Source organism: Protopterus annectens, chromosome 12.part0 (assembly GCF_019279795.1).
Source record: "Protopterus annectens isolate FY-2018-M chromosome 12.part0, PAN1.0, whole genome shotgun sequence".
Lineage (NCBI taxonomy): Eukaryota > Metazoa > Chordata > Ceratodontiformes > Protopteridae > Protopterus > Protopterus annectens.
The window spans coordinates 121,865,512-121,893,194 of NC_056746.1; the positions used below are offsets into that span (position 1 = coordinate 121,865,512).

The following is a 27,683-nucleotide window of genomic DNA, read 5'->3' on the forward strand; positions in this document are numbered from 1 at the left end:
ATGTGTGCATGTATGCGGACAAACTAGATCTGGGGGACTGGTAGTGGTGCATCCTGGGATATAGTAAGCTCAGCCAATAAGAGACTTCGCTCTTTGGCATAAGCGTGCCGAGTCGGAGCCGAGGGATCGGCTCTGAACCCATCAGTCAGAATGCAGGCGAGATGGATCCCAAACATCTGAAGTTATGGTGAGTACATAACTAAAAGTTATTTCATATGCTGCATTTACTAATAACTTTCTTTTTCAATAGGGCCCCCACAGGTGATACTATCAAACTCTGGCAGTCTTTGCAGCACCGTGGAGGAAAGGCACTGTTAAGAAGGTGCATGGAGAAATTTACAATTAATCCCTTAAAACTTAGGAGTATGAAAGACGTGGATGACCTTACTGCTTTAATCCAGATTCAGGAGGAAGGACAGCTGTATCCATGGTACTACAGTTTTATTGGAGCTTATTTAATTAGCAAGTTTTGTTTTTCTGTTTAGTAACACAGATATTTTTCTGCTTTTTGATATGTTTGGGTCTACATGGAAGTCCACTTAAGTCTGCATCAAATGATAAGATACGCAAAGCAGAGACACATCTTGACATGTAGTATATCTTGTCTGTACTCTTAAGTTAATAGTTGAAATAGGTCTGGTATATGGCCATCTTACTGGGCAAAAAGTTTTATTCCAGCTGCCAGCAGAAGGCAAAGGTTCAGCAAGTAGAGCTGGGCACCAAAGGCTGCACAACAGTAGGGAATTTATGTCTCAAGATTAGGATCATGGTCTGTTAGCACTACAGTAATGCCCAGGAGTATAATGACCACATTTGTTACTAGAGACCAGTATATGCAGTTTCAGATCTAGGAGATATCTGAGAGATGCAGGAATGCCTGCATGCTTGATCGTGAACTGACGTAGTTGCACATAGATATGCATTCATTAGGCTCTGCTAGGAAATTTGTTTGTTGCACCGTAAACTAAATAGAATGGCCCAGTGTTTAAACTAAATATAATGGCCCAGTGTTTAAACTAAATATAATGGCCCAGTGTTTAAACTAAATATAATGGCCCAGTGTTTTGTCACACCCTCACTTCATTTGTAAGTTGATAGACCCACCCATATTGTGGCAAATATCTATGGAGTCACTGGGATAATAGAGACATTGGATGGAACAATGCTGTTGTGCTTTCTGGTTACAAGGCTGTGGTGTATAACTTATCACCTATAGCCATTCTACCTCCATCTTATCTTATGAAAGGATGATGGCCTTCCTTTTATCCCAGAAAGGACAGTAACTGCCTTTTGTGTCTTGGATTATGACTTCTAACAGTTTTTGTTTAGCAGTGAGTGGTTCCCTTATCAGTTCTGTTCAGCTCAAGGATTTTTTTTTCTGTTTGGGTTTAGTTTTCTAAAGCTTTTGTATTCTGAGTGTGGTAGGTTATACCCACCAGACCTGTGAACATTCCACATCCCCCCCCCCCAGAATGGACATGTCCATCCTCCAAGGGAGACCTGCACACCCTGGCAGTGCAGACCATGCTGACCCACTTGTCCCCCCCCCAGGATGGACAAGCCCATCTTCCCTCCCACCACTGCCAGCACCCTGAGTCACTAATTGAATTTGGATCATCTGGGTTATGGTCAGTGATTTATCCCTGTTCAATGCCATTATAAGCATTTCTTCTGATGCAGTAAATTGAAACTGGGTTACATAAACCAACTTTTTATTTTCTTTTTATATTTTATTTAGAGAGTTGAGTTCTGTACAGTTGGCATTTTTAAATTATATATAAAAGAGCTGGCAAAGAGCCCTTGAAAAGGAACCTGGAAAAGGAAGGAATTTCATTTAATACATTCCAGAATATAAGAAGCAAGCCAATGAAGAATAATGCTGGTAAGTCCACACTGGGTACACAGGTAATCAAACAAAATACCAGTGTCCAGCATACAGATGTTGCTGAAAGATCGATGAGAACCATGTTGGAGGATAACTGTTGAGTTCCGTCTGCCCTGATCAGGCAGGTTTAGTGCTGCCTTTAGAGCTGTTGAGTTCTGTGTGCCATAATGAGGCAGGTTTAGTGCTGCCTTTAGAACTGTTGAGGTCCGTCTGACCTGATCAGGCAGCTTTAGATGAAGACCTAGAATATCATGAGGCAAAGAGGCAATTAATGGTTACGTAGGAATACAACTGTATATAAACACATTTTTTAGTGATTATACCAATAAAGGAAAAGTTTAATCTGCACAGTAATTAGCCAGATATTTATAACCTACAGACATTTTTTTCAGATTGGGATTAATCAGAATTCTTTAAAACTAGCTAAAAAAATATCCTCAAGAAAGATCTAATAGTCTGGGAAATTAGACCTAGGTATCCCAGGCAAGATGTTAGTAACAAAAAGAAAAAAACATATAACCACCTCACAAACAGCTGATGAAAAAAAGCTGTCTGTTGGAAAGACATTCACGATTGCTGTATGGCCTGTCAACTGTTAACTACCCAGTAAAAACAGCTCAAATAATTTGATGCAGTCTAGTCTTAATGACACAAACAATGTCTTTTCTTGGGAATCCTTACAAGGTTTGCAGAATAATGAGTGGAGAAGCAAACTTGATGTTAATAGGTCCCCCCTTTTTTTCTTTGCTAGTCACTCCCCAGCCCCCAAATTGCTCCTGTTCCCCTACTCCCCCACAACCAATCCACTCTTGTCAGGTTTCTCCACAGATCAGACAGATAATTGTAGACGTGTTCATTTGCCATATAGGCCCCATGTAATCTTCAGGAAAGTGACCATAATAGCAGAAATCCTACTTCCAGGAAACATGGACATTATAGGGATCCATGAGCCAGGTGCGGGGAGACGCCACACTTCTGGCAGTAATGGTCAAGAACTCTGAGTCCGAAGTTTAATGATGTCAGCAAGTCAGTCACTCTTACAGAGCTATATATGTTCAGAGGTTCCTGTCCTCCACCAGAGGTCACATAGGCAGTTATCCTCATGACAGCCCCTTGGATAGGAGAGCTGGTCATTGACCACCCCATCCTATCCTTGTCAACTGGCCCTATCCACATCTGGAGTCCATTCCAGAACTAGAGTTACCAGTGCCAGTAGGCCTATTAACAAATCCTGTTTTTTAGTAAGACAGCCTTGCATGTCAGACTGAAATCAATCAGGCAGGCAACTAGAAGGATTTATAACTAATTCTTAATGGTTATTTTTTTTTTCTGATGATGTTTTATCTTTTTCAAGATTCTGTAACTAACCAGAAAATCTTATTTAGCAAAACTGAAAAATGTCCCAATCAGGAATGGTTCTATTCTGTATGTATGTTTCTTCCTGAGATCTTTCCAGCAACCCTTAACAGGATAAAGCAGAAACTGGAAATCTAATGAATGAAAGTTTCTTTTTTAAACCCTTCAAAGCGGTTGTACCTTTTTCTTGCACTACACCTCAGACATTATTTGACTCGTGTTTTTGGTACAGATCTTCCACATTTTTCATATTAAATGATGCATCTGCTGTTTCTGCTTGTTCATAGGTTCACAGGTTTACCTTGAAGGACCAAGGGTGCTACTCTGCTTAACATGTAGTGGACGTTTGCTCCAGAGGTGGTTACTAGCTGAGCAGCTTTTACGATTTATATTGTATCTCAGACTTCAAAAAAAAAACAATCCCAACTTGAACCTTATGACTCAGAAGCTATTTGTACTTCCTTTGATCTTACATTTTTGTAGAGTTAAAATTCCTTTTTTGGAAGCTTTATTTTAGTTAGCAGTAAAGACTAATCACTTACACATGCTGACATGTGCAGAGTCTTACATAATTTTCTACAAGGATACAGATTTTTTGACAGCAAATCCTTCCTTTATGCCAGAGTTTTTTCTCCAGTTTCTTTAAAACAAGGTATTCACCTTCCAGTTTTCTTTTCAATTAATAATAATAGTTTAGTTGGCATAAGCCTTCTAATTGTTCGCCAACTCAGTCAGCTGTTCCAGCTCCTAGAATACTAGTGAAGCTAGGTCACTGGGATCATAGGATTCCATTCTTTTTATCTTGGGTATCCATAAACAACTGAGGAATTATGGATAAAGAACCACGAATATCAAACAATCTGAACAGTAGCTTTTGTTTTCTATAGAAGGTGAATAAAGTAGCGAAAAATAAACATATTGCAGTTAGGCAATCACATTACCTTTTGTTATGGTAAATATAACAAAATTTATGGGGGGGGCACAGTTAACATTGTCTCCTCATAGCAAGAAGTTCTCCGGTTTGATTCTCGGCTGGGGTGCCGTCTGAGTGAACTCTGCATGTCCTTCCTGCGTTCGTGTGGGTTTCCTCCAGGTACTCTGGTTTCCTCCCACTTTCCAAAGACATGCATCTGGAGTCTTTCTCCCCAGGCCTCGGCTGAAAATAGGCTCTGTCCTAGTCGGACTTTCCTGGTCAACAAATGTTTATAAGCAAGTCCATTTTGAATGGAGCAGTTAGGTCTCTCGCTACAAGTACAGTGGTGTCTGGAGCGGTTAGGTCTCTCGCTACAAGTACAGTGATACCGGTAGACGACTTTTGTAGGAACAGAGGATGTATGTGAATTTGCTGGTTGAGTTTCTGTTTGGATGTCTTTGGGGGGGTTTTCCCCTATGTAGGGGGACCATCTGCTGCTAGATGATACCCTTCCCCAACTCCAGATCTGTCGTATCCAGTTTATCCTTTCTCTGAAGATTTCTTGTATTGGTAAGCAGTTAATTTTGGAGTGGGTTCTGGATGTTGTAGAGATCAGAGTCCTTAGTGCCATGTCATTCATGCTGTTACAAGGGGTTGTACCTGTAAGCCCTAATTTTAGGTGTGCTAGAACATGCTTTTGGGTGGTGTGGGTGTACCCATGGGTGTCAGTGATATGACACCCAGTTGTCCTCTTTACTCCATTGTCTGATTACTGACACCTTTATTGTGGTTCATGATCTGTACTGAGAACTGTGGTGCCATACATGTCCTACTACATTCCCACACCCTCACCCCTGAGAGAGATGAGTTAGCATAAGCCTCCTCATGTTTCTGCAACTCCAAGTCAGCTGTTCCAGCTCCTGGAATACTGATGCCAACCCTGACTAACCAGCTTACCACTCTCTTCACTACCTGGCTATCTGTAAAATAGTCAATGTTTCCGACAGTCTCATTCTCATATGTATTGTACTACTGAATGATATGCTACCTTTTTCAGTCTTGTACCACTAAAAATGTCTAAGTTCGAACAAGAAAACTACAATGTTAAGTTTAAGTATGTATGTATTCCAAGTATGTATATAATCCTATAATTCTGTACTGGTATCTATATGTGACTGCATAAAACTGCTGCTGTTTAACTCTTATGTAACTATCCACATGTAGAGATTTACTCTCCGGGCCTCCGCTGAAAATGGACCAGTGTCCAGTCGGACTATCCTGGTTAACAAATGTAAAATAAATAAATAAATACTGAACATATGTCATTGGGTTATAGGATTCCATTCTTCTATACCATGGAATCTTCATATCTGCACATAGGTTCATAGGTAACTACTAGGCTTGCTGCCCTTGTGGACCATTTTACGCCTAGCCAATTAACCTTTTTTGTACTCATATGAACTTATCCCATTGGGTTAGAGACTGGCCTTACCCATCACATGGTAGATAATTATATATTATCCATAATCAGAATAACTGGGATCATATCACAGACAATTTGAGGGAACCCATGCATGGGATAAAGCATTTAGGAGCTGCCTCTAATGCTCTTGCATTCAAACTCATTCTGTATTTTCCTTTTTCTTTCCTACTTCACTTAACATAACAGTTGCATAAAAACAAGATTTTCTTATGTATACTGCCTAATGTACTTCATTTTTGAAAAATTGTTAAAATATTGTGCTATTAGAACTGAGTGTTTTTGTGTATAATGTATTAGTTTACAGTCTTTCTGCTGTGTTTTTGTGTGCAATGTATTATCATCAATGTATGCTTGTGTTTTTGTGTGCAATGTATTATTTCATTGTATTATCATGGAGCTTTTCTCCCCGGGCCTCCACTGAAAATGGGCTTTCGAGCCCAGTGGATTTCCCCGGTTATCAAACTGGAAATAAATAAATAAATAAATATTAGTAGTAGAGCGGCAGTCCTAGGGTAAATTTTCTCTTTCCCATCCATAAATCGAAGTTGCACTTGAAAGTGAAGAGAGATGAACTTTGTTTTATGTGGATGGGAAGTCTGTTCCACAGTAGCAGTATGCTCTGAGAAGCATATCTGTCCATCCAAACCATTCTGTTGATGTTGCAGAAGAGGTTTAGATCCCTAGACGGAGTGTTTCTGATCCCATTTGACTTGCTGATGTGCAGTAAATCCATCAGTAATGGGTCAAAGGATGCCTTGTATGCCACACACAGGTCACCTCTTAGCAGTCTCTAGGATACTAAGTATAGTGACAAGGGCTTTGAGTTGGTCCATGTAGGACATGTTATTTAAGCCTTGTATCCTTTTAGTAGGGTATCTGCCGTTTTTAATTTCTCCAAGTCTTTTGAGTTTCTAATGCCATGATGGGAATGGACCCCATTCCTAAGTCAAAGTACGATTAAAGTTCATGAAATTAGTATTGTTTCACTCTTTGATGTCACCCAAAAGCGCTCTTCACAGCACCCACAATGTGCCCAGTAATGACGACTACTGCAGTTCGTATGGAGTTACATGAATTGGTAACATACCTAAATACAATTGTAAATCCTTTTCTATAAAACCCGTTGCTCCTACTACTATTGTAACTGTCTGGGTATCTTTCTTCCACATGGCTCTCATTTCTGCCTGCAGATCCAGGTATTTTATGACTTTGTCTCTCTCTGCATGCAAGACACTAGTCACTAGGTGTGGCAATTTCAATGATCAGTGCTACTTTGGTCTTTTTTCTTGGCCCACTATATCTAGTTTTCTAGCATCTATCTTTTGAATTGTTGGTATTGGGTGATCCCATGTGACGTAAACTTCATCGTTTTCTATGATTCTCTGTGGCTCATGTTTCCAGTGTTTTTCAGCCACTTCAATACCATAATGTCTGCACAATCCCCAGTGCAACAGTCTCGCCACATTATTATGCCTTTCAGTATACAATCCCTCTGCCATTAGTGCATTGTAACCAACAACAAGGTGTGTGACTGTTTCCAATTTGGTTTTACAAAGCCTACGTTTGTCTGTTTCTCCCACATATTCAATGGACTTTGTAAACCAGCATGTACTTAGCCCACTGTCTTGGGCTGCCAATATTAACCTTTCATTTCTTGGTTTGGATTTGCCTCTCCTTAATTATTCCTGCATTCATTCTTGATCAACATGAGGCTCTTCCAGAAGTTTTCTATACTTGCAACTATATTTTTGATGTTATGGCTTCCTATCTCACCTACATTCTTACCTGTGGGTTCGGCTCCGACTCGGCCGATTTTACTAGCTCGAAGTCTCTCATTGGCTGGGCTAGGCAGGTATCCCGTGGTGCACTGCTCCATATCCCCAGATCTTGTTTGCCGCTCGTGTAGTTAGGACGTGGTCTTGCTTGGCTGTGGCGAAGTACCTTCTTTTTCTTGATTTAAGAAAAGATTCCTATCAAAAGCTGTTTTCGTAGCTATTTGTCTAAGTCTATCTAACTTTGTCTGGCGTGTTAGGTATTGTGATTGTGAGATTTTTGTGTGGTATCCCTCTTACTGTTTCTCGGGCTAGGCCCGTTTCAGTTAGAGGGCCTAGTTCTCCTCTGTTGCCTTCTGTGTTCGCTCCAAACCGTTTAAATTAGAGGTTTCGGCTATCTTCTCCTTGTGTTTCAGTCACTTGTTCAAAGATTGTGCTGGAGTTTTTGTGTGTGCTTAATCACTGTTTTGGTGTTGGTTACCATAGTGTCATTCCCGCCTTTATAGAGTGAATGCCTGTTCTTGTACTGACTTGGTTTTGCGTTGTGGGCGCAGTAGTTAAAATGTCTAAGGATACGAAGGAGCAGAAACCTTCGGGTTTTAAAAAGTGCTCTAAATGTGGATACAAAATGTCCATTACCGATGGGCATTCTATTTGTGTCTACTGCTTAGGAGCCATCCATCTGCAGGAATCCTGCAGCTTTTGTCATGCGTTCAGCCCTAGAGTTCTCCAAGAGAGAAAGAATAAGCTAATCTTAAAGGGACTATTGAAACCCTCTTTCGAAGAGGCTGTGGATTCGGCTTCCAGTGGCAAGTCTAAATCTGGCAAGTCAAAAAAGAGATCTCTGGCTCCGTCAGCTTCATCGGAGCCACCGGAGAAAAGGTCTAAAACTGCATCGACCTCCTTGTCTCCACTGTCCTCGGGGCCGCAGGAAGGATCGGTATCAATGGAACCGGTGTCTGCTCCAATTGTATTGGAACCTCCTAGGAGCCAATCGCCCAGTCTCAAACCAACTTCTCCTGAGAGGAGATCGCATTCTCCATCACTGTCCTCCAAATCCTCCAGGACCCTTTCGGATGTGGATGTGGATAGGGTGGTTCATAGGCTCCTCCAGTCACCGGTTTTGGCAAAATTGTTTTCGGCTCTGACCCAGTTGGCTCCGGAGCCCGTCCCGACACTGTCTTCGATCATTCCTCCGAGCGCATCTGTGTCTTCGGAGCCGGAGTGTTCCACGATGCATGATGTTTCTAGGCCGGCTCCGATGCCCCATTCAGCTCCATCGGTACCTGCATCGGATCCGACCCCGTCGGCTCCGTCCACGGGGTTCGGGACTCGGGATTCTTCGGTCGGGCCCGAGGGGGACATCTCTGGGCTTATTTCGGTTCAGAGTCTCCCTCTCGGTGCATCGGCTCGGGGAACTCCGACACCCATCATGGTTTCGGAGACTGGTCACTCCTCGAACTTGAGGGGGCCGGCCTTCGAGGCTATGCGGACCGTGCTGGCCAGATCGTCAGCTACATCAGGCGGGTCAGTCACTCTGTCCCCCACCACTCCGGTGAGAGCCTCTGAACACCACCCATCCATGGACAGCAGAGCACCAGGGCCTAGGGATGCCCCCATGAGTGGTCCCCAACTTTCTGAGGGCCCCTCAGAGTTCGTGCCTGAGGAGCCCCCCAGAAAGAAAACGTGCAAGAGGAAGCACATAGCCTCCCAAGATGAGTCCCTCACCTCTGATACTGACCTTGAGGAATCTGAGGGGTCCCCCAAGTCATCCTCTAGTTCCTTCTTCGATATCCTGCAGATACTGAAACAAAGAGGTGACTGGCCTTCCAAAGCCCCTTCCGAGGAGGAGTCAGTATTCCTTAAGGCTTTTGGTGCTCAACCCTCTGCCTCCTGGGTGTCTCCACCCTTCGAATTCCTTGACCTGATTTGTCGAAGAGTGTGGGAGAACCCTGATTCTGTGGAGCCCGTGCCCAGGCATCCCAACAAGTTTCTTTCCGCCCCCCAGGGCAAAGTTTTTGTCAAAAGGAGTCCCTGTAGATGCCAGGGTGGTGGCGGCAGCTACCCAGAAGGAAGTAGCAGAGTCTTCTTCATCCGTCCATCCTCCTAACAAGGAGTCTAGGACCATGGACCAGTACGGGAAGCGTACCCCTCTCGTCAGCGACCTTTACATTACGGTCGCTGAATTACCTGTCTCACTTCACTCGGCTGCAGAGAGATCTCCTCAAAGATTTAGGAGATACTCTTGCGGGTAACGTACCTGAGGCGGTGGCCCAGACGGTTAACACCCAGGTCTCTACCCTCAACTCCATTGTCAACTCATCCATGCGGCTCATTTCGTATGCAGCCGAGGGAGCGAGTAGGGAAGCAAGCTCAGGGGTCGCCCATAGAAGGTAAGCCTGGCTGTGCCTGTGTCACTTTGTGGAGGCCTTCAAGTCTTCCTTCACTGACGCCCCCTTTGATGATTCCTCCTTGTTTGGAACCAAAATGAAAGACGCCCTCACCAGGTGTGAGCAAGTGGGAAAGACCCTGTCTGCTGTAGGGGTCCGTTTTTCCCTTCCTTCTAGGCCTTACCCCAAGGCCCAGTGGGGGGGGGGGTGGTTCAAGAAATCACAGAGGTTTTTTCCTGCCACACAAGGTGAACCCCCCCCTCCAGAGGCAGGGAAGGGGGGGTTATTCAGGGAGACTTCACCCAAGAGGTAGAGGGGGGCCCCCGCAATTCAGGAGACCGCGACTCCTTCCGTAGTTCTTCATACTCTCGTTCCTGAGGGTGTGCCCGACTGCGCTTATCTGGAGCCAGTCAGGGGTCGAATTTCCTTATATCCGGAAGCCTGGGAAAGCATTACCCAGGACCAATGGGTATTACGGATAATTTCCGGAGGTTACCTCATTCCATTCTCATGAGTACCCCCGCCATTCAGAAAAATCCCAGTCAAAGGGATCAAGCAGCCTCAGAGGTCTCGCAGCTGCTAGAAAAAGGAGCCATCCAGCGTGTCCCCTCAGACCAAATCGGATTAGGGACGTACTCAAGATTCTTTTTGGTGCTGAAAAGAACAGGGGACCTGAGACCCATACTAGATCTCAGCCAACTCAACAACTACGTACACAAGTCCAAGTTCCGTATGGTCACACTACAATCGATTCTCCCATTGTTGGGAGAGGAGGTATGGATGTGCTCCATCGACCTCAATGATGCTTACTACCATGTGAAAATGGACAGAGCATCCAGGAGTCACCTACGCTTCCGGTCTGGGAGCCAGTCACTTCCAGTTTCAAGCTCTGCCCTTTGGTCTCACCACAGCCCCCAGGGTGTTCACCAAGTGTATGGCAGTGGTGACGGCTCACTTGAGACGTCAGGGATTCCAGGTGTTTCCGTATCTGGACGACTGGCTCCTTACCGCTCCCACCAGGCATCAACTAGTTCAAACCAGGGACGCTACCATCAATCTGTGTCACCAGTTGGGTATAACAATAAATCGGGGAAAAATCTGCCTAATTGCCCTCACAGCGTGTCACCTTTATAGGAGCAGAATTAGACACCATTTGAATGCGAGCATTTTTACCTCAAGAAAGGATCAGAGTACTACAACAGATACACATGCTGATGCCCCTCAGACAAGCAAAGGCAAGATGGGTTCTCCAACTCCTAGGGACCATGGCAGCAACAATCATGTTGGTCCCTCTAGCGAGATTACACATGAGAATTCTCAAATGGCTCCTCTTTGTTCAGTGGTCTCTCCAAAGACTTCCACTGTCTCATCCCATCTTACTCACAGACAGATGCAAGCAGGACCTCAGTTGGTGGCTGTGCACCAACAATTTGAACGGGGGAAAGCCCTTCGTTCCAACCATATCCCGGTTGCCACGGTGACCACGGACTCCTCCCAGATGGGGGGGGGCATTATCATGGCAGGACAGTCCAAGGCATGTGGCAAGAACATGCGATACATTTGCATATAAACATCCTAGAGATGAGAGCAGTGCTTCTTGTGTTGCAGGCACTTCAGAGTGTTCTTCCTCTAGGGATGATTGCTATACACTCAGACAACATGTCAGTGGTGTGGTATCTAAACAAGCAAGGGGGAACCAGGTCTTACCCTCTGTGCAGAGAGGCCATGCGAGTGTGGCATTGGGCAGTAACTTCCCAATGGTTTCTGGTGGCAACGCACATTCCGGGGAAGTCCAACGTGATTCCAGACAGGCTAAGCAGAGCTATCCTGATGCCTTACGAGTGGTCCCTGAATCGCCTGGTTGTAGAGCGAATCTTCAGTAGATGGGGTCAGCCTTGCTGCGACCTTTTTGCCAGCCCCCTCAATGCAAAATGCAGCAACTACTTCATGCTGATCCCCCCACAGGGGGAGTCGCCCAGGGACGGTCTGGCTCATGATTGGCCCTCCGGTCTGCTTTATGCTTTCCCTCTGTTTCCACTGCTGTCAAAGGTGATTCAGGAAGCACAATCCTTGGGAAGCAGAATCATTCTGATTGCTCCACACTGGCCTCGTCAAGTTTGGTTCCCTTTTCTTCAGCAATTCACTGTGGACACTCCTTGGACTCTGGACCCTCAACCAGATTTACTGACACACATGTCGGGACAGTTCCACCCTTCCCTGATGACCCTCCGGTTGACAGCCTGGCTACTCCACTTCCATCGTTAGTCAGACTTAATAATTTCTCACCAGAAGTGGTCCATATATTATCGTCCTCTCGTAAACAATCCACCAGAAAGATTTATTCTAGTAAATGGAAAAGGTTTTCTATCTGGGCACATACCAGAGGCATTGATCCTTACACAGCTCCAATAGATTCAGTTCTGGAGTTCTTGTCTATGCTTTTCCATCAGGGGTCCGCATCAGCCACCATCAAAGTTCAACTGGCGGCGATATCTAATTTCCACGTAGCGAATGAACCTAGTCTCATGGCACATAGACTATGCAAGGCATTCCTTAAAGGCACTCTGTTGCTCCGTCCCCCGGTGTCCGAACCTATCATGCCCTGGGATCTCAATTTTGTTCTACAAGCACTTACTTTACCACCCTTTGAGCCTGCAGCTACCTGCGAATTGAAATTCTTGACATGGAAAACAGCCTTCTTAACAGCAATCACTTCAGCAAGGCGAGTTTCAGAAATTCAAGCCCTCTCTATCAAACCTCCATGTTTAATCTTCCATAAAGACAGGGTCTCTCTGACCAAACCCCTCGTTCCTTCCTAAAGTGGCTTCCGTGTCTAACCTAAATCAGTCCATTAAGCTGCCTGTTTTCTTTCCCCACTTTTCCAACAAGGCAGAATTTAGATTCCACCAGTTGGATGTACATAGACAATTACACTTCTATCTACACCGAACAAAAGATATCCGGAAGTCTGACCAAATTTTTGTCTCCTTTTTGGAAAACCGAATGGGCTCCCTGGTATCCAAGTTCACACTGTCTAGATGGATAGCTAGTTGTAGCTCTTTCATCTATCAAGCAGGAGGTAAAGATCTGCCATTTCCGGTCAAGGATCATTCTACTCGGCTGTTTCCACATCCACAGCCTACCAAGCCAGATTGTCAATGGATGATGTATGTGCTGCAGCTACTTGGGCTTCTCCTCACACATTTGTTTCTCATTACAAATTGGACGTGGTCTCCAGGGGCAGGTCATCTTTTGCCTCCACAGTTCTCAGGAGTATTTTCCTATGAGCCACCCAGGATGTAGGTGCTAGGGACGCTGTCCCACGGGTAAGAATGTAGGCGAGATAGGACTACATAACATCAAGAAGTTATGTAAACTGGGTACTAGGAACAAACTAGGTTCAAAAAAAGAATCCAACGTGTCACAGAAGACTAAAACACAAGCAATTTATTAAAGTAAACGTAAAGCGCTTTTCGTCGCTCAATGTTTGAGCAACTTCTTCAGACGTTTTAACTTAATTTAATTAACTTTTTATATATACACTCACGTCACTATACTTAGTTGCCAATTAACAATTTAAAACAACAGTGTAGTAAAATTGCATAGGCATACGTCCACAACTCAAAGCAGCCATACAATATATATCAATCTTGTGTCTGTATAAATATACTTTTAAATCAAGAAGTTATGTACTCACCATAACATTCGATGTATGTAGTCCATCTCGCCGAACATTATTACAAACATAAAGAAGTTATGTACTCACCATAACGTTCCATGTATGTAGTCCATCTCACCGAACATTATTACAAACATAAAGAAGTTATGTACTCACCAGAACGTTCCATGTATGTAGTCCGTCTCGCCGAACATTATTACAAACATAAAGAAGTTATGTACTCACCATAACATTCGATGTATGTAGTCCATCTCGCCGAACATTATTACAAACATAAAGAAGTTATGTACTCACCATAACGTTCCATGTATGTAGTCCATCTCACCGAACATTATTACAAACATAAAGAAGTTATGTACTCACCATAACGTTCCATGTATGTAGTCCATCTCACCGAACATTATTACAAACATAAAGAAGTTATGTACTCAGCGTAACGTTCCATGTATGTAGTCCATCTCGCCTAACATTATTACAAACATAAAGAAGTTATGTACGCACCATAATGTTCCATGTATGTAGTCCATCTCGCCGAACATTATTATAAACATAAAGAAGTTATGTACTCACCATAACGTTCCATATATGTAGTCCATCTCACCGAACATTATTACAAACATAAAGAAGTTATGTACTCACCATAACGTTCCATGTATGTAGTCCATCTCGCCGAACATTATTACATAACATAAAGAAGTTATGTACTCACCATAACGTTCCATGTATGTAGTCCATCTCGCCTCACATTCTTACTTACCCTTCCACCTTCCCCCTGCCTGGAGGATTTGGAGGTTAGGTTGTCATCTACAAAGTTCCCTTGCTTAGCTTATTCTTTACCTGGATGTGTGTGCATGGAGTACAAATGAGTTTCGCAGCAAACTAGATCTGGGGATATGGAGCAGTGCACCATGGGATACCTGCTTAGCCCAGCCAGTGAGAGACTTTAAGCTAGTAAAATCGGCTGAGTCGGAGCCGATATTCGGCTCTGAACCCATGGGTAAGAATGTGAGGCAAGATGGACTACATATATTGAACGTTATGGTGAGTACATAACTTCTTGTTTTCTCCACATTTCTTGCTTCTCATCTGGTCCTTCACCTTATATTCTTTCTTTTGTTTTTTGGCACACTCAGTTGCTGCCTGTTTTTTTATCCACTTCTGGTTTAATTTCCATTTCTGCTTGATGTCAATATGTTTCTGCTAAATTAAGCAGAGAAGTCATCTTAGATTTATTTTCCTCATGTTTCAAAACTTTCACTACATTTGGATCTTGTGAGGTCAGTAAATATGTGTGGAGTCCCACGATTGCAGATGTATACATGTAATCAATTTCTGGGACGCCCATCCCTCCTTCGGAATGGGCAATATATAATAGATACATTTTGGAGAAGTATCTATGAAGATCCTGTGGAACATAACAAAGATGCTAAATGGATAGAAGAAGTAAAAGAAAGAATAAGAAGTTTAAAGGTACAGGATATGAAATGGGATGAAATAACAGCCAGAGAGAATGAAACAAAGTTGAGAAAAGCCTCTAACTGGAAAACCGGGTCTATATTAGAACACCGAACTTTCAAAATTTTGAGTGTTCTAATATCGAACCATATTAATCGAAAATGTAAAACATCGAACATACAGAACAGCAGATTTTTTCCTAGGGAAAACTTTTGCTGTTCCAAAACACATACACACAACACAAGCACACCAAACAAACAGCAGTCCACACACATACACCTAAACTCTTACACCTAACCCTACACTAAACTATACATACACCACTAACTATCCACTTACCTTAACCCAAACCCTAACCCTAAGGTCTTTCACTATTGCATAGTCACCTCACCCACACCCTAACCCTAACTCACCTACCCCACCCTAACCCTTACGTCCACACAATCACACACTTACCTGACCCATGCTCTAACCCTAACTCACCTACCCCGCCCTAACCCTCACGTCCACACAATCGCACACTTACCTGAAACCAACCCATAACTTTCCACCACAGTGCTGAAAATACCGAAGCAACAGAAACAGACAACCAAATTCTTTCCCTATGAAAAAATTTGGTTTTCTGTTTCTTCGATTTTTTCAGTGTTCGCTGAAAATGGGTCGATATTAGAACACTCAAAATTTTGAAAGTTCGGTGTTCTAATATAGACCCGGAAAACCCCAGGCCCAGATGCAGTACCTAACTTTTGGCTTAAAGTATTAACTTCTTTGCATGAGGATTTAGCCATGAGTAAGAACTATTTGTATGTGCACCCCAAACACACACCGAACTGGTTAACAACAGGAAAAACAATGCTTTTACTTAAGAGTGAACCTGCAAGCTACCCTAAAAATTATAGACATATAACTTGTCTTCCAACGACATATAAACTATACATGGGAATTGACGCCGATAGAGTTTATAGTCATTTAGAAGAAAACTCAATTATGGCAGTAGAACAAAAGGGCAATAAAAGAAAGTCATATGGAACAAAGGACGATTTGTTGTTAAAGTCATAGTGGAGAAATGTAAAAAGGGGAAGAATCTAAGTATGGCATGGATTGAGTATAAAAAAAGCATTTGATAGTATCCCACATTTATGGATAGAAGAGTGCTTAAAAATGTGTAAGGTACGCCCTAGACTGATCGACTACATTATAGTAACCATGAAACAGTGTCATACCACTTTGCAATTAAACCATGATAAAGGACAGATTATTATCCCAGGGATAAAAATCTAAAGGCCGATATTCCAGGGTGACTCTGTGTCACCGCTGCTATTCTGCCTTGCCATGAATCCATTAAGCTGTTTACTTAACAGCTTAGGCCATGGCTATAATTTGGCTCCTAGAAAACAACAAAGTCTAATGACTTCTCATCTCCCCTTTGTCGATGATTTAAAACTGTACAACTTATCAGATGAGGAACTGAAAGCACAGCTGCAGGTTGTCAAAACTTTTTCAGATGATATTGGAATGTCATTTGGTCTTGATAAATGTGCAAAAGCAACCTTTAAAAAAGGAAAACAGCAGCACCAGAAACACATCAGTTTGGGACAAGAATGTGATATAAAAGAACTTGAGGAAGAGGGAGTGTATAAATACTTGGGAATTGATGAAGGATCAGCAATAAAACATGAACAAATGCAAATAAAACTCAGTAGGGAGTACTTTAAAGACTTAAATTAATCCTGAAAACAGCATTGACATCTAGGAACAAGATCCAAGCCGTAAATCAATTTGCTCTTCCTGTCCTAACTTATAGTTTTGGGGTGATTGATTGGCCCCAAAAAGTGTTGGCTAGACTGGATATTAAAACAAGAAGGATGCTTCATGCTTACCAAATGATTTACAAAAAATCAGTGTATAAGGTATCTCTGTGGGCGTTCCAGTTGTTGCACATGTCTGGACTGATACAAGTCAAAGGGGACATTATATTCAATGACTGGCCTAGTAAGGGCTGAGTGAAGGGGGCAATGACATCCCTAGATCTTGACATAGTCCCTTTATTTTTATAGTGGAATATAAAAGGACTTTCTTACAACAATTGACACATGTTGGTCAAAAGTTAAATCACTATCCAAATGAGTTCCTAAATCCTAAACAATTGGGTCAGCTTTTAGGGATGTTTTGTTAATGTGGGTTGATGACTTCCCAAAGGATACAGTAATGCATTTTTTGGCATTTAGTTTCAGTCCATGATTTTGACACCAATTATTTTTTAAGCATGACATTTACTAACAATTACAAGCTGGTTTGTCAGTCTGGAGCTAAGGCACGTTTTGCTTCATCTGTTGTGTATGGCTTCTTACACTGGTGCCATCTTCCCTTCTTGAGTTGTGTGATGTGTTGCTTTCTGTTCTATCCACGTGTGAGGATACAGCAGCAGACATGTAGGATGAAGGTGGTAATACAGTTGTCAGAGGCACTGATAATATTACATGCTTGTATCACTTTAGATATGGTAAGATACCTGCTACTGTGTCATCACCCCCCAGCCTTTTCCCTTTGATAGTGGTATAGGTTTCATGGTGTATTTGGTAACATTTTGTTGTCTCCAGGTCCTTCCTACTTTGCTTGCTTTTCTGATAATTCATTCAAACATCATTATAGGGTGTATATCACATAATCGAAAGCTGATAACTCTGAAGCTCAAAACCGCGAACTTCAAACCTCGAAAACTGACATCGAATCCACCAAAAAAACCCTAATTACCCAAAACAAAAAACAAAATGCTCTATGCAGGGGGGAAAGTCCCCCTGCACCTGCAACACCCTCACTACTTAAATATACCAACTCCGAGATCGCACTACAGTGCAGTAAAGGGAAATCTTCCTTTCCTGCACTCTATGGCGATCGCCGTTCTACGGTTCGACGTTTTTGAACTTCGAGGTTTGAAGTTCGGAGTTTTGTGCTTCTGAGTTATCAGCTTTCGAGTTTGATATAAACCCGGTTTCATGGTAAATTTGGTAAGTTTATGTTGTCTCCAGGTCCTTTCTACTTTGCCTGCTTTTCTGATAATTCATTCAAACATCTTTTATATGCTTTATAGCTGTAATTGCTTAGCTTATTATTACAGCTCATAACATTAGTATTATTAGTATTAGTATCGGTATTAATTTTAGTATTGACATTAGTATTAGTATTGGTACTGGTACTGATTCATATTAGTATTGGTATTAGTATTAGCATTGGTATTATTAGTATTGGTATTAGTATAAGTACTGGCATTAGTATTGGTACTGGTACTGATTCATATTAGTATTGGTATTACTATTAGCATTGGCATTGGTATTATTAGTATTGGTATTAGTATAAGTACTGGCATTAGTACTGGTACTGATTCATATTAGTATTAGCATTGGTATTGGTATTATTAGTATTGGTATTAGTATAAGTACTGGCATTAGTATTGGTATTGGTACTGATATTCATATTTGTATTGGTACTGCTATTAGTATTGGTATTGTAAGTATTGTAATTAGTATTGGTATTAACTTTAGTGTTAGTAGGGTTGTTTTAGGGTTTTTACAGCAGGAAAATGTAACTGTTTTAGAATGTGCCTCATCATGAATACATTCCATTTCAGAACGCTGGGGAGGCACATTCCATGGTGGGTTCCTGCCATGGTAGAGCTGACTGCACTGAGCATGACTGGCGTGGACATGACCCGCAAGTAAGAATAAGTTGATGGGTTAATGGGTGATTTGATTATGTGCTCTTATAATCAGACAATAACTCACACAGTTTTACTTACCTTCCAGCATTCTTTATTGAGGTTAAGCTTGAAGTGAAATGCTTGTTCGGCATAGTAAGTTGTTAGGTGGTTTCCAAGAAAGTGTAGGTTTTTGGGGGTGCTAATGTACTGTTTCTTGGAGTTTGCAGTAGGGCTACAATGGTTATGTAAGCATTCTGTGGACTTATTTGTGACTTTAAATGATTTATTTTAAAATACAAGAGACTTTAGAGGCGGTTACTCTGAGAATTAGTTAATTACACAAAAGTGCCATCGGGTTAGTGATTTGTAATAAAGTTTGTATGAGTGCACAGTCTTGTTTAGAATGTGTTTCTTCAAAGTCAAAATTTGGAGCATTGAATATTCATGTTTGCTTTTATAGATCTGATTAAGGGTTACCAATGCAAATTAAAGTGGTAGGAGAGGAATGTTTTGTAACTGCCCACAGAAATCAAATCCTGTGAGATCATTCCACTTAACTTGGCTGTGGCACATATATCCATTGTGAGCCACTGAAAATAGTGGGAGTACTAAATGTGAAACAAAGACAGACCCGTTTACAAACCTTTCCACAACAACATATGCAAGGGCTGAGGGCCTGCTTTCCAATGCCAGTTTATGACAGCAGGTCACCTTTATTTCCATTGCAGTGCATATCTTCCTAAAATAATTGAAAGATCTGATTAATTTTCCATAAAATAACATGACCTTTAAACAGCAATGCTTGTCCTTAAGTACATTATTTACATTGGACCCGCGTGGTTGTGCTTTTTGTAAGTAGCGTAACAACTTTCCCGTACAAGGGAAATCCTGGAAGAAAATACTAGAAACATTGTTCTTCCCTTCCAGTACAGAAACGGGTTGCTTCATATTGATGTCAGTATTCCAAACGATGTCACTTTGTCAATGTTGGCGAATCTTGGATCTCAGAGTTGGACAATGTAGATAAATTAAAGACTTAATGGCATAATCTTGCATCCATATTATGACACCACCTTGTATGTTTCCGTAATTTTGATGTTCTTTCTTTCTTTTTTTTTCCCTATTTCTTTGTTCGTGTTTTTAAGAAAGATTACATTTACCATTTTACTGCATTTGTAAAGTTTGTTGCATAAACTGAGGTGTATTGAACATGTAAATGGCAACATATAGCACATATTAATAATATATGATCAATAAATAGTAAAATTATTGTGCCCAGCCTTTGTAAATTGTTTTGTAGTCCCAGTTCATGAGAGTAATATTAAGAACAGAACAGTATTTTTTATACCGGCTAACATTCTTGAGATGGATGAGTAAAAGCAGTTTTTCTTAAGTAGTGTTAATGCCACCGCTTTAAAGCTATAACTGTGAAAATGCCGCATCCTTTCCTTTCATGCAGAACAGTCAGTCGATTCTATTGCAGGCCTTCGAAGAGGTCATTGTGATGCAGTTCTGTGTAACTACTACATTGGGCCATTGCAGAATCTGTGTGTGTAGGATTTAAAGCAGAGAAGAAATTACAAAATCCAGCAGAGACCAATATTGTGGAAAGCTTCAAAAACACAAATCTTGATTGATAGATTTTGACCTTTTTGGAAAGATGAAGTTTAAAACAATGTAGTGTTGTCATTGAAAGATAAAGTTAATTAAACTTGGCAACAACATATGTTCCGTCTTTGGTCCCTGCTTACCCGCCCTTCAATGAGCGGCCAAATCGTTGTAGATGCTGACAAAACAGTCTGTTGTGACTTAAAGGTAAGTCTTTTTATGTCATTACAGTTTTACAGAATAGTATAACACGAACAAGCTACAATATTCTGTTATGCAGGGTTTTTAACATTCTCTCTCTTTACAGTCCTGTCCATTGTACTTGCATGCAGGCCTTCCTGTTCATGTCTGCATGCAGTGCTGCATGTAAATCATGGCTCTTTGGACAATAGTAGGTGTATTAGGTATTTGTTGTTGTCAAGTAATACCCTCTGTGGTCAATTCTTGTCATGCAAAGGGATGAAGTCCTAACTGTGATTCTCTGAATATAGAATTGTCTAGCAATCCAGGCATAGGAAGAGCTAAAGGTAGAGAGGGTGGACATGAATAGTTTATGCCAGCCAACCCATCTTGGAGACAGGAACTCAGAGTGACTAACTATAGTGCTGACACCTACTGGTGAGAGAGGTGCATAGCATGCAGTGTGGGACTGCAAATCTGAACTTTGCTCTTACAAGCCCTATCATTGTGTTAGCCTATGTGGAGGCCTTATGGGAATGAACAGCTGACAGTGGAAGGAATAGCAGGCCCTGGCTTCTGTAAGTATGTACGTCAGCCACCTGGGAAGGGACTTGGGCCAGAAAATATAAAATTTGTTATGACAGCAATGGTGCAACTAACTGTTGCCATAGTGATGGGAAGTATGTGGGCATGGAAAATATGGGCAGATTGGCACTTAATAGTTACAGGCACGCTCTGAAGAAAGTATATTTAAAAAAGGAATATCCTGTGGGTGTGTTTGGAAATCCAAATCCATTACAGCTGAGTGAAGTGGGCACCAGAGACTGCATTTACTGTACATATAAACATGAATGATTATACCCAACAGCTAGTATATGTACATTTATGTCATTATTTTTAATAAATCCTTTTTTCATGGTAATACCATGTTAGACTGAATGTGCTTGAGTACTGATTGTTTAAACATGGCTTCAGTATAACTAAGACGATATGTCTGTGGCTTTCTTAGCAGAGAAAGTCTATCCAGCATGCCTTTTCAGTAAAAAGTATATTCTGAACCTAGTCATTGACCATTTTAGTTTTTATCTCCTCCCCAAACACATTCCTATTAGAAAAAAATCTATAGTGAGTACCTCACTGTATTTTCATGGCAAAACAGACAAAGGTTTAATACAAATGGTGTTATACATTTGAAATACCTTAGGCAGAATTACTGCATTCATTTCTAAGAGTGTTCTGCATCCATTTTTGTGTGCAGACGTTTCCAGTGGACCTTTAAGATGTTGCATAATGTTTCTTCAGAACACATTAAAATTTTATAAAGTTAAATGCAGATTAGCTTGATTTGGGCACAGATAGCACCGTTTCCTGCCACTTGAAGAGTAGGATTTTTATCAAAATTTTAGATCCACTTTACTTTTGAAAAAAAATGCCCCCATTTTCTTATGGTTAGACGTTATCTTATGTACTGTTTGGTTTATTTTATACATTTGATCTTGTATATTGTGGTAGTACACTGATTCTATATCCTTTTAAGAATTTCAGGATAAGGTTAGATAATGGTCTACACTTGCCTTGATTTACATTGTAAAGTAGAGTGACTGTGCTAAGTAGCATCTCTTTTCTTAAGGTTCACTGAGTGGTTTCTATTCCTCTTGCACTTCACAGTGAGTGTCTGCAGAGCTCATTTAACCATTGGCTAGCCGCCTCCTTCCCTGTAGTCTTTACCCCTCCCTCCTCCAGCTGAGTTCATTTAACCATTGGCTAGCCTTCTCCTTCCCTGTAGTCTTTACCCCTCCCTCCTCCAGCTGAGTTCATTTAACCATTGGCTAGCCTTCTCCTTCCCTGTAGTCTTTACCCCTCCCTCCTCCAGCTGAGTTCATTTAACCATTGGCTAGCCTTCTCCTTCCCTGTAGTCTTTACCCCTCCCTCCTCCAGCTGAGTTCATTTAACCATTGGCTAGCCTTCTCCTTCCCTGTAGTCTTTACCCCTCCCTCCTCCAGCTGAGTTCATTTAACCATTGGCTAGCCTTCTCCTTCCCTGTAGTCTTTACCCCTCCCTCCTCCAGCTGAGTTCATTTAACCATTGGCTAGCCTTCTCCTTCCCTGTAGTCTTTACCCCTCCCTCCTCCAGCTGAGTTCATTTAACCATTGGCTAGCCTTCTCCTTCCCTGTAGTCTTTACCCCTCCCTCCTCCAGCTGAGTTCATTTAACCATTGGCTAGCCTTCTCCTTCCCTGTAGTCTTTACCCCTCCCTCCTCCAGCTCTTGTTCTGTATTGGATGCCTGAGGTAATTTAAACCCAGAGTGCCATTTTGTTTTTTTGTTTCAAATACCACAGCAGCTGTTTGTCTCCCCTGGTGTGGAATATCCTCATGTAAGTTTTTGCATTCAAGGTATGATGTACATTGTGGTTTAATAGCCAATTCTTTAGTACAACAGCTTATACTCTCTGTTTCTGTTATTTTTTAACATTGCAGGATGCCTTTAATAATTCTGCTTAATGAACTGCTGTCACACAGGTAGGCAAGGCTCAAAGGACAAACCCACCTCCATAGACAACCCAAAGATAAAAAAACTAAAGGTAATGCTACTGAATGCCAGAAGTCTAAACCTCAAGATGCACGCACTCGAGACTTTCCTCAGTATGGAGGAAATCGATGTCTGTGCAGTAACATAAACCTGGTTCAAGACTCCTGAGAGCACCCCAGCACTACCAGCACTACCAGGTTATAACTCATACCATGCGTTTCGGCCCCAAAACTCGGACCGAAGCACAAAAGGAGGGGGAGTATCTATATTCATCAAAGATACCTACACCTCCAGGTTAGTGGCACTGCACGAAGCATCGGAAACCATCCATGTGCAACTAACAGCGTGCAAAACTGCCTTTCAGTTTGTAGCCTGCTACAGAACACCCTCCCTATTACAGGAACCCCACTTGGCATACCTAAGAACACTGGAGAATATGAAGGTCACTCCAAACACTATGTTATTGGGTGACTTCAACTACCCAAACATTGACTGGGAAAACTACTCAAGCCCAAACACCCACGCCCAACGGTTCCTTGAATTTATAAACTCTAACGCAGTGGAACAACTGGTCACCACTTCCACAAGAGGGAACAGCATATTGGACCTGGTCATCACCAACATGGGGAGTCTATGTTCCACACCAGAGGTAAACCCCTCATTGGTAAGATCAGACCATAAACAAATTTCCCTGGACATCCATATCCTGTCCCCACCCCCAGCCAAGGAAATCGCTGTAAAGAATTTCTCCAAAGCCAACTTTGCACTTTTCAAGACTGAGGTGGAATCCTTCAAAGCCACTGGGCCAGAGGATAATACAGCCCAATCTGCAGAATCCTTTACAAATGCATTCTATGAGCACCTGCAGGAATGCATGGATCGTGCTATCCCAAATAAAACCAAGACTCACTCCTCCAAAAACAGGAGACCGGTCTGGTGGACCCCGGCCATAAATAAGCTATACAACAGAAGGAGGACGCTACTACATGACAGAGCAAAATCCCAAAAAGGGAAGGCATCTCTGATCAGTATTAGCAAGAAACTTTGATCCCTCATAAAATCATCAAAGGCCAGTTTCGAAAGAAAAATTGCCCTAGACACTAAAGATAATCACAAGGCCTTCTTTAGTTATGTCAGAAACATGGGCAGAAACTCCCAGATATGCTCTGAATTGTTGCATAACGGTACAAAATATACCAAACCTACAGACATAGCCAACATCCTGGCAGACAGATTCAGTGCAAACTCCCCCCCCCCCCCCCTTCCCCCCAAAGGAGCAAACACCTATCCCAACTGAATGTAATCTCCCTGACATCACAGATGCACAGGTGAAAGCTGCCCTCTCCAAAGCAAAAAACACAGCATCTATGGGACCGGACGGTGTCCCAGGCTGTGTCTTACACGAGCTCCAAGAAGAACTGAACCCTCACATTAAGTCACTGTTCAAACTTGGCCTTACTACAGGATATGTACCCAAAGAATGGCGTACAGCTACAATGGTCCCACTCCACAAAGGTGGTGCCACAACGGACCCCGGAAACTATCGCCCCATAAGCCTGACTAGTCTGGTCTGTAAAGCTATGGAGCATATTATCATGGAACTCATAAACAAAGACATTGGGAGCCTCCAGACACTGGACCCTACCCAATTCGGCTTTAAGGGCAGATCTTGCCTCTTAAACCTAGTTGATTTCTTTGAAACAGTTACCAAAACCATAGATGAAGGCAAGGTAGTCCACATAGCCTACTTGGACCTCGCAAAAGCCTTCGACACAATACCCCACTCAGGCATCATAAATAAGCTTACCAGCTTAAATATCAACCCCTATATCACAAGATGGGTTGCAAACTGGCTCAGAGATAGAACCCACATGGTCAGAATCGCAGGTGCCATGTCCGAATCCAAACCAGTTACAAGTGGCATCCCACAGGGCTCAGTTCTGGGACCTGTCTTGTTCGGTATATACTTCTCTGAGATTCAGGCTAACATGGGGGGATTATGGCTGACAAAGTTGGCAGATGACTGCAAACTTGGGGCCATAATCGAATCTCCAGCTGACAGAAGCATCCTCCAAAAGGGTCTCACAGAGACGGATGCTTGATGCCAGAGCCACGGCCTCAAGCTAAGTGCTAAAAAGTGCATAGTCATCCCCTTTGGGAAAAACAAGGTGCCCACAAATTACCACATAGGTGGTAATCCATTAAGTACGGAAGAAGTAATTAGAGATTTGGGGACCAACGTAGATAGTAATCTCTCCTTTGATAATCACGTTGCCAAAGTGGTTAGAAAGACCTTCTATATAGCCCACCTTATCACGAAAGGGTTCGCATGTAGATCGAGAGGTCATTGTGCCCTCTACTCGTCACTCATCAGGCCCATAATTGCATACAATGCCCCTTTTGGGATATACCTTACCCGACACCTGCAGCAACTGGAGAGACCCCAAAAGTACCTCACCAAGAGGATCATGGGCTACAAACAGATGTCCTATATAGCTTGACTAAAGAAACTCCAGCTCTACTCAGTTGCTTACCGCCTACTCAGAGGCGATCTATGCCTGACGTACAAAGCCATGTCAAACCCAGAATTAATGGACATGCTCCACCTTAAAAAATCCAAGTCCCTTAGAGCTACACGCTCCAGGGACCTAAACCTCAGCACAAAAATAAATAGGACATGCTGGAGGGACAGATTCATTTCCCAAAGGCTCCCCTCACTCTGGAATAGAATCCCAGTTCATGTTAGACATAGCCCCTCGCTGACCCTCTTCAAGCGAAATTTGGACGCGTGGATGGGAAATCGCAAATTCACCCCTGGGGTCTCTCCTGTGTCCCTGCTAGACAGAGGCACAGTAAACTAATCTTAAAAGGGTACCTTCTGTGACCTACTTTACAGAGGCACAGTAGGCTAATCTAATAGGGAGGCGGAAGCCAAATACACTCTGGCTAGGCTTCTAAATGCCCTAGGTCAGATAGCCTAGTATCTGCCTATGAACCTATGCACCTAGATATGTTTTATTTTCCTTGTTTAGTGTTACAGAGACAGAAGGGCTATTTCACATGTTGCATTTAACTGCTCTGTCTAACTGCATTGACTAGTGTTTAAATATGTTGAATGCGTATCTTGCCTAATTTAGTAGAGAACTGCTTTATATATCATTTACATTTTATTTTTGTATGTTGCCATAAGAAAATATTTTATGTTATCAGGTGCTGAAGCAGGAATAACCATTACCTGATGTTTTTGTTATTGACTATTGCTAAACCAAGTCCAATCTGACTGGTCATACAGTTTGTGCTACCTTAACCTAATGCTCTCTTACATTTTTCTTCTGTTTTTCTTTCAGTAATCCAAGCCACCCATCAGGTCAAGTAGGTTTCTGCCCCCCCATATCAAGCAGTGGAAATTTCAGACTTCTCTCTTGAGCACTGGGCACCCACAAACACTTGTCCTGCAACTAAAGAGACTAAACACTAATGTAGGTGCTTAACTTCCAAGTGTCTAGACAGTAAAATACCTTAACTGCACTAACTTAAACAAATGTTAGTGAGTGTATTAGTACATTCTGCTGTATAGTTCCTTAATCAAACCACTGTACTGATGAGTACATCACCAGGAAGAAACAGCTGCATATTGCTGTCCAGTTAGTGCCCCCCCCCCCAAACTAAAGTCAATTTTCTTTTGAGAAATACTCAAATCTATAAAATAGCATTTAATTTCCTCTCCTGTTTCATGTGTAACTAGCCCCAGCTTTAATTCTACATCCTTTTAAGAAAGTCAGAAAATTATACTCCGTGCCCATAACATAGTCTATAACTTAGTGCAAACAATACAGTTTAAACTACAGTTAAAATTTCACTTTAACATATAACCATTTAAGCTAACACTACATACTTACCAAAGCCTAAAGAAACACTTGGAGTCAGTGTTAGCCCGCTTTGCTCGGGCTTGCTCTGCTCCCCTCCCTGCCCCCTATTCTCACCCGCCCCCACTACTTCTACTTTTATTCTAACCCCTAATCACCTGACCAGTAGTCCAACCCCTAATTCCCTAACAACTAGCCCAACCCACGCATCCTACCTCCCCCACCCTCCAATCCAGTTACATCCCACACTGATCCCACTACCAACAACACATTCCCAGACAACACACCTGTACCCTCACACACAACCAACCAGGAATCCTAGTTGTACTACTCACTCAAAGTAGTATCATGTTACCCACACTCACATCCCTATCACTAGCTCTACTGTCACTAACCTTCCTATACTCACTCAAAGTAGTATCATGTTACCCACACTCACATCCCTATCACTAGCTCTACTGTCGCTAACCTTCCTATACTCACTCAAAGTAGTATCATGTTACCCACACTCACATCCCTATCACTAGCTCTACTGTCGCTAACCTTCCTATACTCACTCAAAGTAGTATCATGTTACCCACACTCACATCCCTATCACTAGCTCTACTGTCGCTAACCTTCCTATACTCACTCAAAGTAGTATCATGTTACCCACACTCACATCCCTATCACTAGCTCTGCTATCGCTAACCTTCCTATACTCACTCAAAGTAGTATCATGTTACCCACACTCACATCCCTATCACTAGCTCTACTATCGCTAACCTTCCTATACTCACTCAAAGTAGTATCATGTTACCCACACTCACATCCCTATCACTAGCTCTACTATCGCTAACCTTCCTATACTCACTCAAAGTAGTATCATG

The 27,683-nt window shown here is 42.2% G+C and overlaps 1 protein-coding gene across 7 annotated transcripts in view; it reads left to right on the plus strand.

Moving 5' to 3' along the window:
* CIITA (class II major histocompatibility complex transactivator) overlaps positions 1-27,683 on the plus strand; it is an 851,446-nt gene that overhangs the window by 683,123 nt on the left and 140,640 nt on the right. For all 7 annotated transcript variants that reach the window (XM_044089141.1, XM_044089142.1, XM_044089145.1 and 4 more), the window contains one exon: positions 251-430. In XM_044089141.1, the coding sequence (XP_043945076.1) occupies positions 251-430 (180 nt within the window). The remainder of the gene's footprint in view (positions 1-250; positions 431-27,683) is intronic.